The sequence below is a fragment of the Meleagris gallopavo genome, chromosome 8 (genome assembly GCF_905368555.1).
Source record: "Meleagris gallopavo chromosome 8, MGAL_WU_HG_1.1, whole genome shotgun sequence".
NCBI lineage: Eukaryota > Metazoa > Chordata > Aves > Galliformes > Phasianidae > Meleagris > Meleagris gallopavo.
The window spans coordinates 14,365,018-14,381,936 of NC_139411.1; the positions used below are offsets into that span (position 1 = coordinate 14,365,018).

General features: G+C 36.2%; 1 protein-coding gene across 5 annotated transcripts in view; it reads right to left on the bottom strand.

The window, feature by feature from the left end:
• Positions 1–2,002: 2,002 nt before the first annotated feature.
• KAT6B (lysine acetyltransferase 6B) overlaps positions 2,003–16,919 on the bottom strand; it is a 92,907-nt gene continuing 77,990 nt past the window's right edge. For all 5 annotated transcript variants that reach the window (XM_085229484.1, XM_085229483.1, XM_085229481.1 and 2 more), the window contains exons 13-17: positions 11,600–11,831; positions 9,746–9,905; positions 8,864–9,130; positions 7,365–7,668; positions 2,003–5,911 (exon numbers count right to left, since the gene is read on the bottom strand). In XM_085229484.1, the coding sequence (XP_085085610.1) occupies positions 3,426–5,911; positions 7,365–7,668; positions 8,864–9,130; positions 9,746–9,905; positions 11,600–11,831 (3,449 nt within the window). In that variant the 3' untranslated portion in view covers positions 2,003–3,425. The remainder of the gene's footprint in view (positions 5,912–7,364; positions 7,669–8,863; positions 9,131–9,745; positions 9,906–11,599; positions 11,832–16,919) is intronic.

Sequence of the window (16,919 nt, forward strand, 5' to 3'; positions counted from 1 at the left end):
AAAAAGCAAAGTTCTGGAACATGTAGCTTCCACAATGTATGCAACTCTTGTAGCTTAGCCACATCAAATCACCAGTCAATCTCACTCAACACAACCTATAGCAGTAAGTGACCGCATCACAAATGTCACATAAATGTTGAGTCTGAAAGCAGGTCTGCAATGCAGAATGAGGCACATTTATTTCCTTATTTTAAGACACTATGGAAATAAAGCATTTTGGTTTTAGTGTCAAACCATGACCTTTGTTTATGGGAAGACTACGATTGCACAGGCAAGGAAACATCCTGCATTTCACAAGAATCATCTACTACAACTTTGTGAAAAATTCTTTTGAGGCACTAGAAGAAAACTAATTCTCATCTGGAATGGTGCTAAAGCACACAATTGAGATTGATACTCTGATGGGCAGACAATACATAGAACAGCTAGATCTGTGGAGGATGAGAGTTCTTATTAAGTAGAAATTTCAGTGCAGTAATGCAATTCACAGCTGAATAGTCACTATGGGAAAAGATTCAGAAAAGTCATTTGTCCCACTGAAAGGAATTCAGTTCTCAAAAAGTAGTACTGGAAACTTGCCTGTTGTGCAACACACAATACATCATTCTCCACCCAAGTTTTAATCCAACTATTGCAAATACAGAATTTCAGAAATATGCTGGAGTCATGATACTCTGTTTCAGGTTACCACATACTGAAATGGCATGAAGGTCTGTTTGCCTCTTTGCTAAAGGCTTGGGAACCTGAAGCTCCACAGCAGTAGATAAAAAACCAAGAGTCTTTCATTTACTACAAAAACATGTAAGTGAAACATTGTAAGACACAGTGCTACTTTGATATACAATAATTCAATAAAGATGAGCAGTCCTAGTTATGCACAAAGGCTGCACACTGTGTTTTCACCTTTTCTTTCCCCAAGCATAACAAAATGTGATAGTGAATTCATGAAGTCGAACACACGCAGTCTAAGTACTATGAATTCTCTTTGCCTTCATAAAGCAAATGTGAAAAAAAGTATTAGTTATATTGTTCTCTCCCATATATCAAGCATTCTAAAATCCAAAAAAATTAAGTTATTCCAAATTACCATTTCACTGGATACTTCATCTCCCATCCGGATCCACTTTTTAGACTACTGTGCCACCATATAAAATTGAATAGATTACGTGCCTGGATCTGTTAGAATCTATTTCTTGATTTGGAAACATCATACACTTAAAGGGTTTAACAAAATACACATTTTCTCTGGTTTTTCAATATATAGAATCAAACCGGTAAAGCACTTTTACAGACTAGAATAGAGAAACAGCGTTCTTTTTGCAGTGTCAGAGTGGGGTTGACAGAGATTCAGTGGTAATGCTCACCTTTTAAAAGCATTTTGAAAAGCACTTAGATTTTTTTTTTTTTTTTTTTTTGATACATTCACACACACTTGATTTAAAAACTTATTGCATTCAGGAGCTCCTTGGATAGATGTTGTTCTTGATTTTATATGCACCTTCTATTGCTAGATGAGAAGTGTTCATAATTGTGTATGTTTGTATGTGCAGGTATACATGCATATACGCAGAACACAGAGGTTCTACACAAGGTTTGTATTTTCTTATAATCCAGCAATGTGGAAAGGAAGAGATTAGTTCTATTATTAAGACACATCCCAAGCATCGTGTTGCCATATACCCTTTTACAAATATATATTAACACTGTCTATAGGGAAAAAAAAAAACTTTCATACATTAAATATTGACAACCTTGTAATGTATTAAATACATATTTATTCAATATTTTAATAAGATTATTAAAAAAAATAATCTTAGATACTCTTTATTTTCACAAGGTGTATGCAATTATGATGAGTAACCTACACTTAGGCTCTAACAGCCTAATCCAAACCCCATCAACTTTAATGGGCTTTAGATCAAGCATGTGAAAGCACTGTAACAAACACTGTTTCAGGAAGTAATTCCCATGCAACATCAAACTATGACAAGACACAAGAGGCTAAAAATGGCTCATCATAATTTATTTTATGTTAAAATGTACAGCTGGGGGTGTTTTTTTGCAGTTTGTTTCTTGAGTGTTTCTTTGCAGGTTTTTTTTTTCTTTTTTTTTTTGTTTGTTTGTTTGTTTTCTTTTGCTGTTTTAAGTGACTGACTAAAAAGATAACAGATAAATACAAGAGTGTCACTGGGTCCTATTTTTACATGTATCAAGCCTCTTCTGTTCGGCCCTTACAGTCACTCTGTACAGGTACAAAGGCTACAAAAAAGGAAGCAATATAAACAGACACAAATAACTTTTGCCTTTTTACATGCGATCTGTAAGCTTAGTTTGAGCTATTCACACGCTACTGCTCTATTTTTTCCCTTAAAAAATAACTCCAATATTTTATAAAGATAGAAAAATCTACAGATGGAATGAAAATGTAAAGTTAGAGGCATTTCCATAAAATAGCAACTTTACACCAAATTCACTATTTTTTTTTTTTTTTAAATCCTGCCAAGTATTTGGACATATATGAAAGTGTTTCAAAACTTGACAAATAAACACTGAGATGTTTCAATCAACAAAAATCCAAAACAGTATTTATAAAACAGAAAGCTGCCTTTTTCCCTACCCCAGCCCCAAAGAAACTGGTCACTAAAATGGAAAAGAGTCTCAACTTTACACTAAACATACAGCAATAAAACCTTTTGAACTAACCAAAATGTGAATAGCTTTTGCAGCTTTTTTTTTTATTATTATTTTTTTTACAAGTTTTATAATTAACAAAAATATAGTTCTGTGTTTTGTTTTTTTTTTTACCCTCAAACTAGGGTAACCTAATCAAGGCAAAAAAATTAAGAAATGGCTTACTGTTAAGCACAACACTTGTACAGTACTACAAAATGCACTGTCACTAACAAAGACATTAGCGGCATGCGGAAGTGTCACCTTCAGAAACAAAATAATACAATAAAAGAACTGCTAAAAGGCATTTACACGTGGGGAAAGGAGAAAGAAAAGCTCAAGATTCAGTACTGTCTGATAGTTTTGGAGTCTATTTATCCGCATTTTTTAATGGGAGCAGGCACATAAAATGGCTCTGAACCATCAGCTGCTGTGTAATTGCAGTTCATAGAAAGAGTTCTTCCTTTCCAGAGAACTTCAAGCTCAGTGAAATAAACAGAAAAATGGAAAATCACCTAGTCCCCCCCAAAGAAAAGAAAAAGAAATCCCAAAATGATAAAGCAAAACAAACAAAAAGAAGAAAAAAGAAAAAAGAAAAACTTGTATAAGGCTTTCTGCTGCATACAGCTTTTAAATGGTGCCAACAAATGTTTTTGCGTTCACACCAATTGCTGGTTTTGAAATCGTACTCTCCAAAAGATATTTGTGCAGATCAATCCAATATGCCAGTTTGGTAGTTTGTTACTCCAAAGGGCCTACCTTCTCATGTAGGAGCCATTAAGAGACTGTTTAGACATGCCTGTGTTCATGTAGCCATGATGCCCCGGAGGACTGTACATCATGTTACTGTGGGGTGCTGTCTGCATTGGCTGCTGTGCATATGGCTGAGTTCCCATCATCCCCATCTGCATCTGCATAGGGTACTGGGGAGTTTGATTCATATACCCATGATTACTGTGATATCCACTATTCATCATTGGCTGGGACATACTATAACCATTCATAGCATTAAGGGTATTCATATTCATGTTCACTGAATTGACATTATAAGCTGGGGCTGGCATCAAATTTACACTCATGTTCATACCACGCTGCATTGTTAAGGTCCGTGTGGGCCCTTGCATGGCCACAGTTTGTGAAGCACGGCCGTAAATCTGGGGTTGATGGGCCGCTGCAGCAGGTGGCAGAGGTGTAGATTTGGTTCTTACAGAAACATGACCTTTGCTGGCCATCTGAGTCTGCAGTCTTTGGGTGTGGGATATTCCAATATTCGATGAAGTCATGTTACGCTGCAAAAGGGGAGGTGGCAAATTCATGGGAGGAGGAGTAAGGTTGGGGGGAGGAGTCATGGTAGCCTGTGCTTGTGGTCCTCCAGGAACAGCATGTGGAGACTGAGAAAGCTGAACAAGCCCTGTATTACTTAGGGGGGTGGACAGAGAGGCACTGTTTGCATAGGAAGTTACAGCAGCTGAATGGCTGTAAGGCAAAGAATGATCCATAAGCGTATTAGTTAACTGCTGCAGTTTGGCAAGGCTGAAGGTGGCCGATGGCTGCGAGTAGTGTCCTGGTCCGAATTCGCTCTGACCCATTCTTTCATATAAGCCAATGTTGGCATTGCCAGCTTCAGGGATTTCAGTTAACTGCATAGGTGGTGTAAAATTAGCGGCCATGCTGCACTGAGATAACTGCTGGTTGCTGCTTGGAGGCCTTTCAACAACACAACCTTGGGGAGATTTCACGTTACAAGTGGGAGGAGAACTGATGTTTGTTTGCTGCATCATACTACAGCTTCCGTTAATATTAGACATCTGCTGTGTCACTGCACAGCTACTCTGTGTTAGGTTGCTAGATGTAAGGCTACTGTACGAGCAACTATTTTGTGAAGAGTTGTTTCCGCAGATACTACTACCCATTGTAGAGTCATAACTGCTTGGGTTTTCATAGTTTTCTGTTGTGCTTTCAATGCTTCCTAAATCACTAAAGCCACTATCCACAACTTGTTGTGAATGATCAGAAACTGAGGGAACATCCATCATTGGGCTAGTCTCCATATTCTGTAGAGATGGCACAGAAATGGCACTTTGATCTGGGCTGATCTGAGCATAGTTGTTCTCTAACGGAGCAACGTTTGGACTATTAACAGAACGAACTGACTGGCTAGGATGAGAGTGCACAGAGGAAACTGGGCTGCTGTGGTCAGACTGCTGACAATCATCCAACGTGGTCATTTGGGGGCTTTGGTCTGTGCGGGCATAGTTTTGCAAACTTCTACAGGCCTCCTGAGTCTCTGCACAATCCTGAAAGGTATCTTCCTGTTCACTTGCTTCTTGAGTTAGAGACTGTACTGCTTGAACTGTCTCAGAATCAATCTCCATAGTCTCATTACTCTCTCCCTTGAAATCGGAATGTAATTCTTCACCAGCTTTTTGGTCCTGGTTGTTTTCATTATGATCATCATCAGATTCCGGCACTGGGTCTGAATCTGTAGCTACTTCTTTCTGGTCACTTTCACACTCATCAGCTGCAAGGTCCACACCACAGTCCATCAAGTCCTCCTGATTCGAATTACCACTCTGAACATTTACGTCTAAAAAAGACTGCTGTGTTTCCAGCATTTCTTTGAAAGCTTCGGCAGGCAAATCTTCTTTCTCCACTTCTGCTGAACCCATGTGGCTATCATCTTCATCATCTGCATCATGATCTTCATTGTGAGAAGGTTCTTCATCATCTTCCTCTTCCTCATCATGATCATCCAAGTGCATGGACTCTTCTTTTTGCAGAAAATCCTCTTCTGGTTTGTCTTTTTCTGGATCTTTTGAATTGATTTCACTGTCTTCTACATTCCTTCCTTCTTCCCCAGCTTTCACTGCATCATTTTCTTGTTTTTCATAGGGTTCACCAGGTGGATGCAGAGGTTCAGGTTCTCTCTCTTTTACCTCATCATCCAGCGGTGGTAATACTTCAACAGGCTCTTTAATCTCTTCCTCTGTAACAGCAGGAACTGGACAGGGCTTATCTTCAGCAACTTCCTTTTGCTCCTCCACCAGCATCTGATAGTCAGGCTCCATAGGAGTCTCAGGTGGAGTGTATAAATTAAGCTTAAAGCCAGGTTTTCTTTCTTTGTTTTGCCGCCATTTAGATGGACCGCGCTTGACTCCTTTGGGCCAACCCTGCTTACTCTTTAAAGGTTCAAGATTGTCTTTAGTGCCTTCTTCCAATACAGCTACATCCTCTGTATTATCTTTGGGAGGCAATAAATAGAGACAAAACAAAAGTCTTAGCTTGCACGAAGCACTAAATCAATACTTTCAAACATAAATCCAAAGTAATTTATAAATTCAAAATGCACCAAGAAACTCTAGAACAAGAGTTACAAACGGGTGGTACAAATCATAGCACACAACAAAAAACAAAAGATAATTGAAATTAAGCAACACAGATCACATCAGAACACTAAATTAATCCACTGACTATAAAAAATAAACCTTCCCAAACACATTAATTCTTCTCTCTCCCCAGATACTAGAATTCTCATTTGGGAGTGTAAAGGCTTCAGTGATATTCCTTTGCCAATTTCTGCCTTTCACTGTAGTGTTTTAACACTCTTGCAGTCAATTAATACAATGACATGGTCCGTGGACTAATACACAGTATCAGTCTTGTCTTGTTAATGGAGTACAAACCTGACCACTGGGCTGTAGCTAAAACACTGAATTTGCTTCTACCAGTTTAATTCATTTTCTATCAAGAAGAACAAAAAAAGCAGTCATATTCTAATGTACCTGTGAACTGGTTGGTAACAGTATCAACACTCCTAAGCATGGCTTTTCTAGTTGAACAAAAGCTGTTTTAAGACAAATCAATGGATGGTCTCTCAACTAAGGATCACAAAGATTAAGCCTCCCAAGCAATTACTAAGTACTAAAGTACTACCAACTGGTTTCTTGGAGAAAATTTGTAAACCTGAAGATCCAGTAATGTATTCTGGAATTAGAACTTAAAAAAATAGTTTGAAAACCAGGAGGTCGGGGAATTAATATCTAGAGTAGATCATCATCAGCTTCATCAGTCATCCATTAACTTTTCTGCTCCTTGAAATCAAATTAGATAAACAGCTTTGAAGGAACATAGTTAAAATTTTCTCTCTTCTGTGGGGAAAAACAGGTACTGTTCCCCAGAAATTGCACACATTGAATTATCAACAATCCTGAATAGAAAGGTATGTATAATTCAAATCTTACTTTTTCCTTATATCCATATAACCAAGATACAAGAACAATATTAAACAATATTCTAATGGATACACTTGCTCTGTGGAGTATGAAGTGCCCTGTTGCAGAAACATAAGTTATTTTTGGCAACGTGGCATGGCCTGCAGTATTTTAGATGGGAAAACTTTTTTTTTTTCCTGAACAAAAAAGAAATTATATTACAGTGAGTCAGGAATAACAAAAAAATGTTAACACAATAGAAGCAAAGCAAAACAAAAAAACCTGAAGCCATCACTGAATTCTAATAAATTATGTGAGATGACTGGCTTGCAGTAGCACCTCTGAGATGAAAGCATAACGAAGAATGTAAAATTCTAAGAAAATGGTAAAATGGTAAAACTTTCCTATTTATGACATAAAAAGTTTCCTTTGAAATTCACAGGATAAATTCAATTTATTAAGATAAGAACATTTTCTGCTTACCTGTACAATGGTCATCACTCCTGTAGCAATGAATGTCTTTCTCCTCTTTTTTCTGCTCTTCCTCCTTCTCCTGTTTCTGCTGCCCTGACTGATACTCAAAAGCTTTTCTAATCACAGGCTTCAAGTCATCATCTTCCCCATCCATCTCACAGGTAGGCTCCAGCTGTGGCATGGGACGTTCTTCATCTGAGTTATCAAATGGCTCATTCAACACCTCCGTAGTTTCAGAAATAGTCTCTGTTGTAACACTGCTATTAATCCTTCTGCGTTTACGACCTCTTTTCTTTTTCAGTAGGAAAGGTCTCTGAAAAACAATTCCACAAGTATAACTCTTCCTACATTCCTGTGTTTTGTTGACTCAATGCACAAATAAGTGAGTTCACATCAATCAATTTACTCACTCAAAAAGAGATAGCTTATATTGCATCAACTTCAAATATAGACAAATAGACAATCTACCAGTAAAAGTCTGAAGGATAAACAGTTAAAATAGGTATATGTGTGTACACGGACACAAACCTTTCTGAAAGTGAAAAATGAAGACTAGAAGTTTCTTTATATAGTAGTAATTTCTACCTTCTATTTTTGTTGAATAACATTCACAGCAGTACTGTGTAAAATATATTTACAAGTTTTTCCTCTGTAAATTTAGAATTCCCAAACAACACTTACAAAGGTCAGACAATTTTTCCTTCTACATTTCTAGCTTCTTCTATTTTAGAAATAAATACTTAGATTAAAAAAAAAAAAATTAAAAGCAAAATAAAACGCACCTGAAACTTTCTATTGATCTTAGCAGTACATTAAAGAATCACACAGTCAACTGCTGTATAAAAAAAACTGTCTAACAGTTTTTATTTCTATTGTTGTGCTTTTATTTTCCTCAGAGATTCACAGTTTCTTTGAAGTTTTTCTAAAATTCCCTAGTTCTCAGAGACACTTAAATACATGTTCCAAGGCAAACGCTTTAAAATTTTGGGGTACATAATTCAGTAATTTAAACAAGTCAAAGTTAAATTGCCTGGAAAAGAGAAGAATAAGGCTTTAACTGCACTCTTATTTGAAAAATAAAGCACTCCCTTTACAGACTTCCAATATTAACGAATTATAAAAATGCAAACGCTACAAGCTGGAGTCCATCTTAATAAGAAAAAAAACGTTACATCAAATCAATACCGATCCCAAACAGCAGAGGGCAGTCACTAGTTTAAAAATCAACATGAAACTGTGGTTCTGGTTTGTTGTTTTTTTGTTTGTTTGTTTTGTGTGTGTGTGTGTCTCTACATGAGAAAGATTTATTAGACAGAAAAAAACCCCAAAAGATAAAGAGTAGACTGGTAGAGGGAAAAAATAAATAGAAGAGGCACTGAGAGCGCTAATAATACAGAAAAGAACAATCTAATAAATACCTGAGAACAAAATACGTTGTTATTGTGATCACAATGACTCGACTGAAATCAGAACAGAATGACTGTAATCAGATCACTGAAGTAACGCACCTTTCTTTTCATGGCCAGCGACTGTGGCTTTGTCAGCCGGGGAGGCGAACTCTGCTGACTCTCATCCCCACCATCCTCCTCACTGCTCTCCTTAGATAGCTCTGTGGATTGCCCTCGTTCCCCCACCACTGCCACATTTTCTGGAGATCGCAAATATTTATTTTTAGATTGTACTTTTGCAGGTGATTGCCTACTGTTAGATCTTGTGGAGAATATTTCTTGCTCTTCCTTTTCCCAGCAGCTAGCTTGCTCCATTAGACGCTCAGCCTGAAGGGTTGAGGGTTAAAATAATGGGTCACTAAAACAGCATTTACTTAGCCATATCCTTTACATTGTGCTAAAGAGTTACCATAAGTCAACCCTGATTAGCACTGCTGGCTAACCTAGCAACAACATTTCAGCTGAATCATCTACTAGCTCCTTTACAACATTTAGGATAACAAACCAAAGAAGATTGCATTTCATGGGATATTTAGCACTATTAATGATGCAGCGAATTGATTTAAGTCCTTTAGCACTACATTACATGCCCACTGACATGGATCACTTTGAGCAAGTTCATAACAAAGAATCGATTGACACTGCAGCCCCTGAGCTCTGCACCAAATTTGATCTGATTACATGCTCCTCGACTACCTCAGGAGTGATAAATACAACTTCATAACAACTGCTTCAGGTTTAAAGTTTTCATACACATCCCACAAAATTTACTACATCTTACTGGGCAGCTTCCAAAAAATGCACATTACAATAATACCAGTGTCCTCCATCATTAAATAAAGGTGAAAATTACAAATATAATTTATCTAAGGCAGCCTATTGCTGAATTTTAGGGGTTGACAAAATCAAAGGAAAACTCAGAAGAAAAGTTGCTGCTATTACCTCCTTTTCTGCTTCTCTCTCTTCTTCAGAAACTGCAGCATTAGAAACTAATAGAGGAGTCCATCTCAAGCTTTCAGGATCTACTTCATTAATACGTGGGTTTGCTTTCAGTTTCTCCATATGACTTGAAATCAGCTTTTCCCTTCTAATAATTACAAATCTACAATTGAATAAATAGTATTTTATTTTAAAAAGTTATTATCTAAAATACTCTTCCTACACTTTTACACAATAACCTGTGAAAATAGTGGATAAAGAACAAGACCTCAGCTGACATACATAGATGACACGGACTGCTGACTGTTATGAGAAAGTGAGGAATTCACAGTTCATGAAGGGAATGCTCAATGCTAAACATTATTAGAGCAGAGAGGAAAGTTAAGTTGTAATAATCAATCACTCTAAATCCATGCAATAGGTTTAATGACCCTTCAGTCAAATCTGGCAGAGCAGCTTCCACTATTTATATGACATACAAATAAAATCAGAAAACACTGGGGATCATGAAATAAGGAGTGAGGAACATGTTAATACTGCAACTGAATATGGCAGCTAAGTGGACAAGAAAGCAATCAATTTGTAAACACGTCTTCTAACAAAACAGAAATGTACCTCATTTCTTTGCTGATGCAGTAGAAAAAGATTTCCTAATTATTACAAAATGAAGTAGCATATCAAATGGGCATAATAGCATGCTAGCTAGAATGTTAGCTAATACTCCACTAAAAAAACTTTGTTTATTCTTGTTTTCTTTTTTTATGTAGGGATTTCAAGCAGGTTAAGTGACATTATTACTTTTCACTGAAACAATGCTTTAAAAAAAAATTCAGGTGAAACCTGACAAAATATGGCAAACCTCTACTTCACCACACATAAGAAAAATTAATTAAATGTAGGAAATTCATAAGGAGTCATATTTGATACAAGGCAAGTCTGTGCACAGGAATCTGAAAGATGTATTTCTCTTCCTAGCTCAGACACTGACTTTCTGGGCAACTTTAGGTAGGTCAGTTTACATCCCTGTCTAAGCTTTACTACCTCTGAAAGAAAATTCTCCAACCTCATTTATAAAAAGTTTTGAATTCTACAGATGAAGAAGCATTATTTTCTGACTGGGTGTCAGTATTCAGAACCCACAGTAATTTACAACAGGGTGCAAGCTTCACATGAGTAATTAACACATTATCTCTCAAAATGCACTTGTCCCATCAGGTCGCCAAAAAATTAAGGTTTTAATGTAATGACAAGTTACATAATGAAAGTTAAGAACAAAAAAGAAAAAATCACATGGTATTTTAAATAGTAATCAAGATCGGTAAGAAAGATGTTCACAAAATAGGAACTCACCTAAATAGAAACTCTTAAGAAAAGAAAGAAAAATCATTTCCAGTACCTTGGGCCAGATTTCACGGTTGACCCAATCCCATAGCTTATGAAAAATTCAGAAATGACTGAAAAAGGGGCGGTTTGAAAAGAGATGCTGCCACCCACAAACTGAAATCTTTCCCCGTTGGTGGTGTTCAAAGCAAAATAATTGCAAAGCAAGAGTCAGGAATTGTACTTACAGATGATGATACTGAGTGAAACTAAATTCTTCACTGAATATGTTTCAAGCTGGCCACACCTTTCTAACAACCACAAACATGTAAGAAGATCTGAGAACCACCATTTGGTTAGGGAAAAGAAGTCTTTATGAAGGACCTCATTAAAAAAAAGTCCAGCCTGACTGACTTCCTCACTAAGTTAGATATTTTAAAGTCAGAATTTAACAGTCATTTGTTGTAACAAGTGTTTTGTATGCAGATAAAGTGAATGTTTTCTCTCATCATTTTTAAAATTTATATATTTACTGACCTATCTTCTCTTTTATCTATCATGCTATGCTGCTGCAGAGTTGTGGCAATATCATGTGGACACATTCCAGTTGCTCGACTCATTCCTTTGATGCTGATTTGCTTTTCATGGTGGCAGTTAAGATATTCTAATATTACACTTTTCCAGTAAGCCAAATAAGAGAGACGACCAAGATCAGATAATGGCTTTTCAGGAGATCCTGCTTGACCCTCTCTTCTAGAAAGTAAATAGCCTAGAATGAAGAGAAATAAAACACCTTAGTGAGAGAGCAAAACTGAACATTTAAATTGCAGTTTAAAAAACAGTATTAATAGAGAGCTCAGCATAACTGATTACTTCATTAGTAGCTCTTGTAATTAAGGAAATCCTATCCACAGAAGACATTTTTTTTCCATTACTACAGCTACATTGAAAAGATTAATTTCTTCTAAGAGATTCAGATAATACATCATGAGAATCGAACAAATCAACAAGCTAACAAGTTTCTGCAGGTCTCATCATACATGTTCTCATTTAGAACTACAGCTATCTGACCTTTTGAGAAACTTTTACACAACTGAAGCCAAGAATTTTCAGAAGAATCTCAAGAGGAACTGTCATGCATCACACCACATTTGTTTCCTTCATGAAGCCTCAAGTGACAAGTTTTTGATCAAGCACTTAGTTCTTATATTCGAGGTGATATATAATTTACAAGCTGAATTACCAGAATTACTTAGAAAGAAACAAACAAAAATCTCCCTCAGTTCACATTCAAGAACATTCACATAATTCCAGATCTGATTAGCTATGATAAAACACATAACACACAATGCTATTTTATATACTATATATGTAGTAAGTCCTTTAAAACTAATTAAGGAAAAAAATAAAAATAAGATGTGTCCTTCCAGTGTAATTCATCCCTCCACAATAAGATTCAGTGCTGTGCCTTTATAATTGCTACCAAAAACAGGTGCCTTGAAACATGAGGTTTAAAAAATGCTGATTCCATCATAAACCAGGACCATCACACTTACAGAACTGCAGTACTCCAAGTCACCTGGAAACCACCAGCATACATGGTTTTTGCCTGTTGATATTCTTCTGAAATTCTTCACTTAAAATTTGGAGCCCTCCTTTAATTTTTAAGAGACTGCTTTAAGACATATCTAGTACATCCATGCCACAATTGCTCAGCAAATCCTCAACACTTCTTCCTCACGAAGTTTCTCATAGCCAACTTCGCTAAAGATTTAAGCATCTCGCTGGGTGAAGCAGTGGCTGTTTCCACATTTTGCTACATATTCTACTGTAGTCAGACTGTGCACACACATATAGATTAAGTATAAAATGCACGCATACAGACATGTATTTTCACTCAGCCTTAAATAATGGTCTTCACTTTTTGGGGGAGACAACACACGAGAATTTGGAAAACACATACACACTGGTCATCAAGGTATAATCTGCAGTATCAATTAAAATGTTTAAACAGAAAAGCAAACATACTACTACTTTCCAAGTGATCAGCAACAACACACACAATGAACTAAGCAGTATCATCTTCATATTCACTAGCATGATACACGATGCCTGAGTTTCCCACATCCACCTACTTCTAATATGGCACATAGATAGCTACATGAAGTCTGCCTATATTTACAAGGTAGCACTGGAAACTCAGTAAGTAAATTTATTCTATCTTACATAATCAGTGCTACCATAGAAAGGCAGTATTTCTAGCTTAAGAAAAGGAAGGTCTTTTTGAACATCTGAAGTTGTCGCACATTAAAACTCTGTAGTCAGATGATGCATCTTAGTACCACATGTAACTTGTTGGTAGAAACTTACATGTTCAAAAGAGCAGATTGCATCTTGACTAGTATAAAGAGGAAGAATTATTTTATTTCCAAATGCACAAATGAAGACTTAGACTATGTATTGTCCATTTTGCATAATTTCAGACAAAGCTCTACTTGTATAAATTTTGCATCAGCTTGTTTACAACACATAAAGTCACTTGATTCTATACTAAGATGTCAATTGCTATAGAAAAATCTGCAGACGTACAAGTAGTGACAGGAATTTCAATACAGGAAAAAAAAAGCAAATCTGAATTTTAAGATAATTCCATAAAGAGAACTTACAATTGGCCTCAAGTAACTGTACAATTTAAACTATTAACTTAATATTAAAAAAAACTCTGATACAGCAAGTGTCTGTAAACTTCTTCAGCTTCCATTTTGCTCATAAATGAAACCGTTGCAATTACAACTCCTTGGTAAACATCTTAGAAAACTTCATAAGAAACTACTATGAAGAGTTTGGTAATATTAATTAGGCAATTGCAAATAGTTTTAGTACCTTACTAGTATATTCTTGCACATCAGTTTCTTCCAATGGTTGAGGACCCTGAGGTTAGGTCTTAGTGGTCATTTCAACATTTTGAAATACTAAAACTTCAAGAGAACAGTAATAATTTGTTAATATTTTTCTCCTACCTTTCTACAATATAATTCATGCTTAATCAGAATGCTCACATTCTATAGAATTAGGACCACAGATGTGAGCTAACAGTCTTAGTTGCACTTAAGAAGCACTGAATAAGTTTCTTTTTTAAGATTCTGTGATTTGAATGATATCTATTAAATTAAACTTAACAAAGAGATGCCAAATAATTGATCTAAGTTGCAGATAAATTTAAAAAAACAATGATCTTGATAGCTCATGTATCTATCCTGAAGCATCAAAAATGAGCACAATATGCCCCTGTTAAACATATACCCCAGTGTCATAGTCTACCTAACCTTAATAATGGAAAGCCTCGAAGTAAAAATCTGAAGGAACTCTCAAACTATGACCCCTAATTTGAGACTATGAACAATGGCAAAATTCAGAGGACAAAATACAGCTCTTCCTCATCCCCAAGAGTGTAACTGTATGCTACAAAAGGATAAGAACTTAAAAAATTTAAGACCTAACCTGGGAGAACAAAGAGCTGGCTATCTCATCATCTGAGCATAGAAGTGATGCTACTGCAAATTTAAAAAGACAAAATACCATTAAAGATTTTTATTTCCTGTCTATCTCCAGCTTTCAGAGTGAAGCAACATGCCACATGCTATTAGGGCCTTTTAATTTCTGTCATGCAAACCTCTCCTGAGTCACTAAGATTTTATCTTTCTCAAGATTTTAAACAATTAAAAAAAAAAATCAAACTGAGAAAGGGATATATGCAGGACACATATATTTTAAGCCTTTATCACAAATGTAGGAGATAGACGTTAAAACATATAAAAGAAGAAATTAACCTGAGTAGTTATCTTGTACTTTCAATCTACTGCATTTTTAGTGTGTAACTCCTCTGAAATAAATAGCTACAGCAAAGTTCACAGAATGCTTATGCAAAAACAGTAACATTAATACAACTGTGCACACCTCCAAACACCTTAGTTATCTACCGCTTCCTTCATTATACTGTTTGGTTTCTTGAAACAAGTAAAACAGTGTGAGATTAAAGGTTCAACTGCCAGTACCCTGCTCTGACAGTAGCCAACAGAAAAAAAAAAAAAAAAAAAACAACCATAGGACAGACCAACCATCCTGTGAAGTTCATAAACAATTAGCTTGGATTTCACTGAATGAAAAGAACTCATCAGATCTGTTTCAACTCCTTGCTTCTTGACACCTCCTCAGCGCTTGCTAAGATTTGTTAAGTACAAATGCTTTTGCAAACAGCAGAGTCCATTCCTGTTCTCCATGCACTGCATTTACCTATGTGTTTACTAGTACTGTTCTTTACTGTACTTTCTACTAATTTGCACAATACTGGCTTATATCTCCCTAACTCAAAACTTGGGGTCACATCATCTCCCTTTCAGTCCTACAGCACTGAAGCATGCAGCTTTAGGTGCACTTCAAGTTCATTTATTTGTACCAACTTTTTACACAAGTAGATTGTGATAGAACAAGGGGGAATGGTTTTAAACTAAAAGAAGGGAGACTTAGATTTGATGTCAGGGAGATGCTTTTTACTGAGAGATTGGTGAGATGCTGGAACAGGCTGCCTAGAGAAGTTGTGGATATACCAGTATCTATAATGACGATATTCTTCAAAACAGTATTTGAAGTTATCCTAAGAGACTTCCTTTTGTCTTACAGAAACCAAACAATTGGTTTTAAATTTATACGAAGCTGAGGATAGGTTCAAAAGGATACTTGGAAAAATCGTAACAGACAGGACAGTTCAATACAGTTAGGTCAGCTCAGCAGTCCTTGTACAGAGGAGTGACCAAAAGTAGAAGACAGAAATGGGTAAGGTGAAAGTGTGAGCTTATTAAGACCTAAGATCACTAAAACTATAACTCATGTTACCATTTTCTCCATAGCTCCTCCATGTATTTCTGTGTGCTTCTGGACAGTTCTTATCTATGTCAGTGGAAGGTCAAGGATAGAGGACCTTAAGTAGGTGTCAGTACTCTCTTTGAAAGTGCTTTTAAGGCAGCTTCAAAGGACCCCAACTCCAAGATCCACACAAACATTACAAGAAAAAAAAGACTAGTTGTAACTTGAGATGCTCAGATCATTGAACAACTTGCTATATTCTCTTTTTCTTCTTTGTATGACTGAAGAAAAGCCTTCTTCATAAACAGAATAAGCCAAAGATTCTCTCATTATTGTTACAGGAAATAATGCCAGCTCTCATTCCTTTCCATATCCCCAAGTAAACTCTACACAGGGGGCCCAAAACCTTTAGTTCTTTTATAGAAAGCTTCACAGAAGAGGTTAGGGCTAAACAAATTCCCTTTGTGAAGTGAAGGAAAGGTAAAGATGACTGCATTACAGTCAGACCAACAAAAGGCATCCTTTGAGCAAACTAATTGGCTAACACTTATTTTATCTGAGCCAGATGCCAGTAAACCCCTTGAGTGAAGGTTCTGTTTACGAAGTAGACTACTTACAAGTGGAGTGAAAGCAGGAACAAGAGAAAAGAAACTGAAGTACCCTTAAAGGATAGGCTTGCATGCGTAGGGGGCATCAGTCTTGACCATAAATTTGATGAATAAATTTGCCAGTGACTGAAGCAGTTTATAAGATAATTAATATGGCCAGAGTGTTCTCAATTTTAAATACAATATTTTATTAAATCACTAAATCATTTAAATTTACATATTAAAATTAACTAGTAAGTGATACCAAACAGTAAGTAGTTTCTGCAACTGTAAAACAAATATCTTTTAAAAATTGCCATTACCTTCATAAATACAATTAAAGAAATAAAGCAAGCTTGCTCATTTGAAAAACCTGTATGATTGCCATTATATAGGATCTACATACT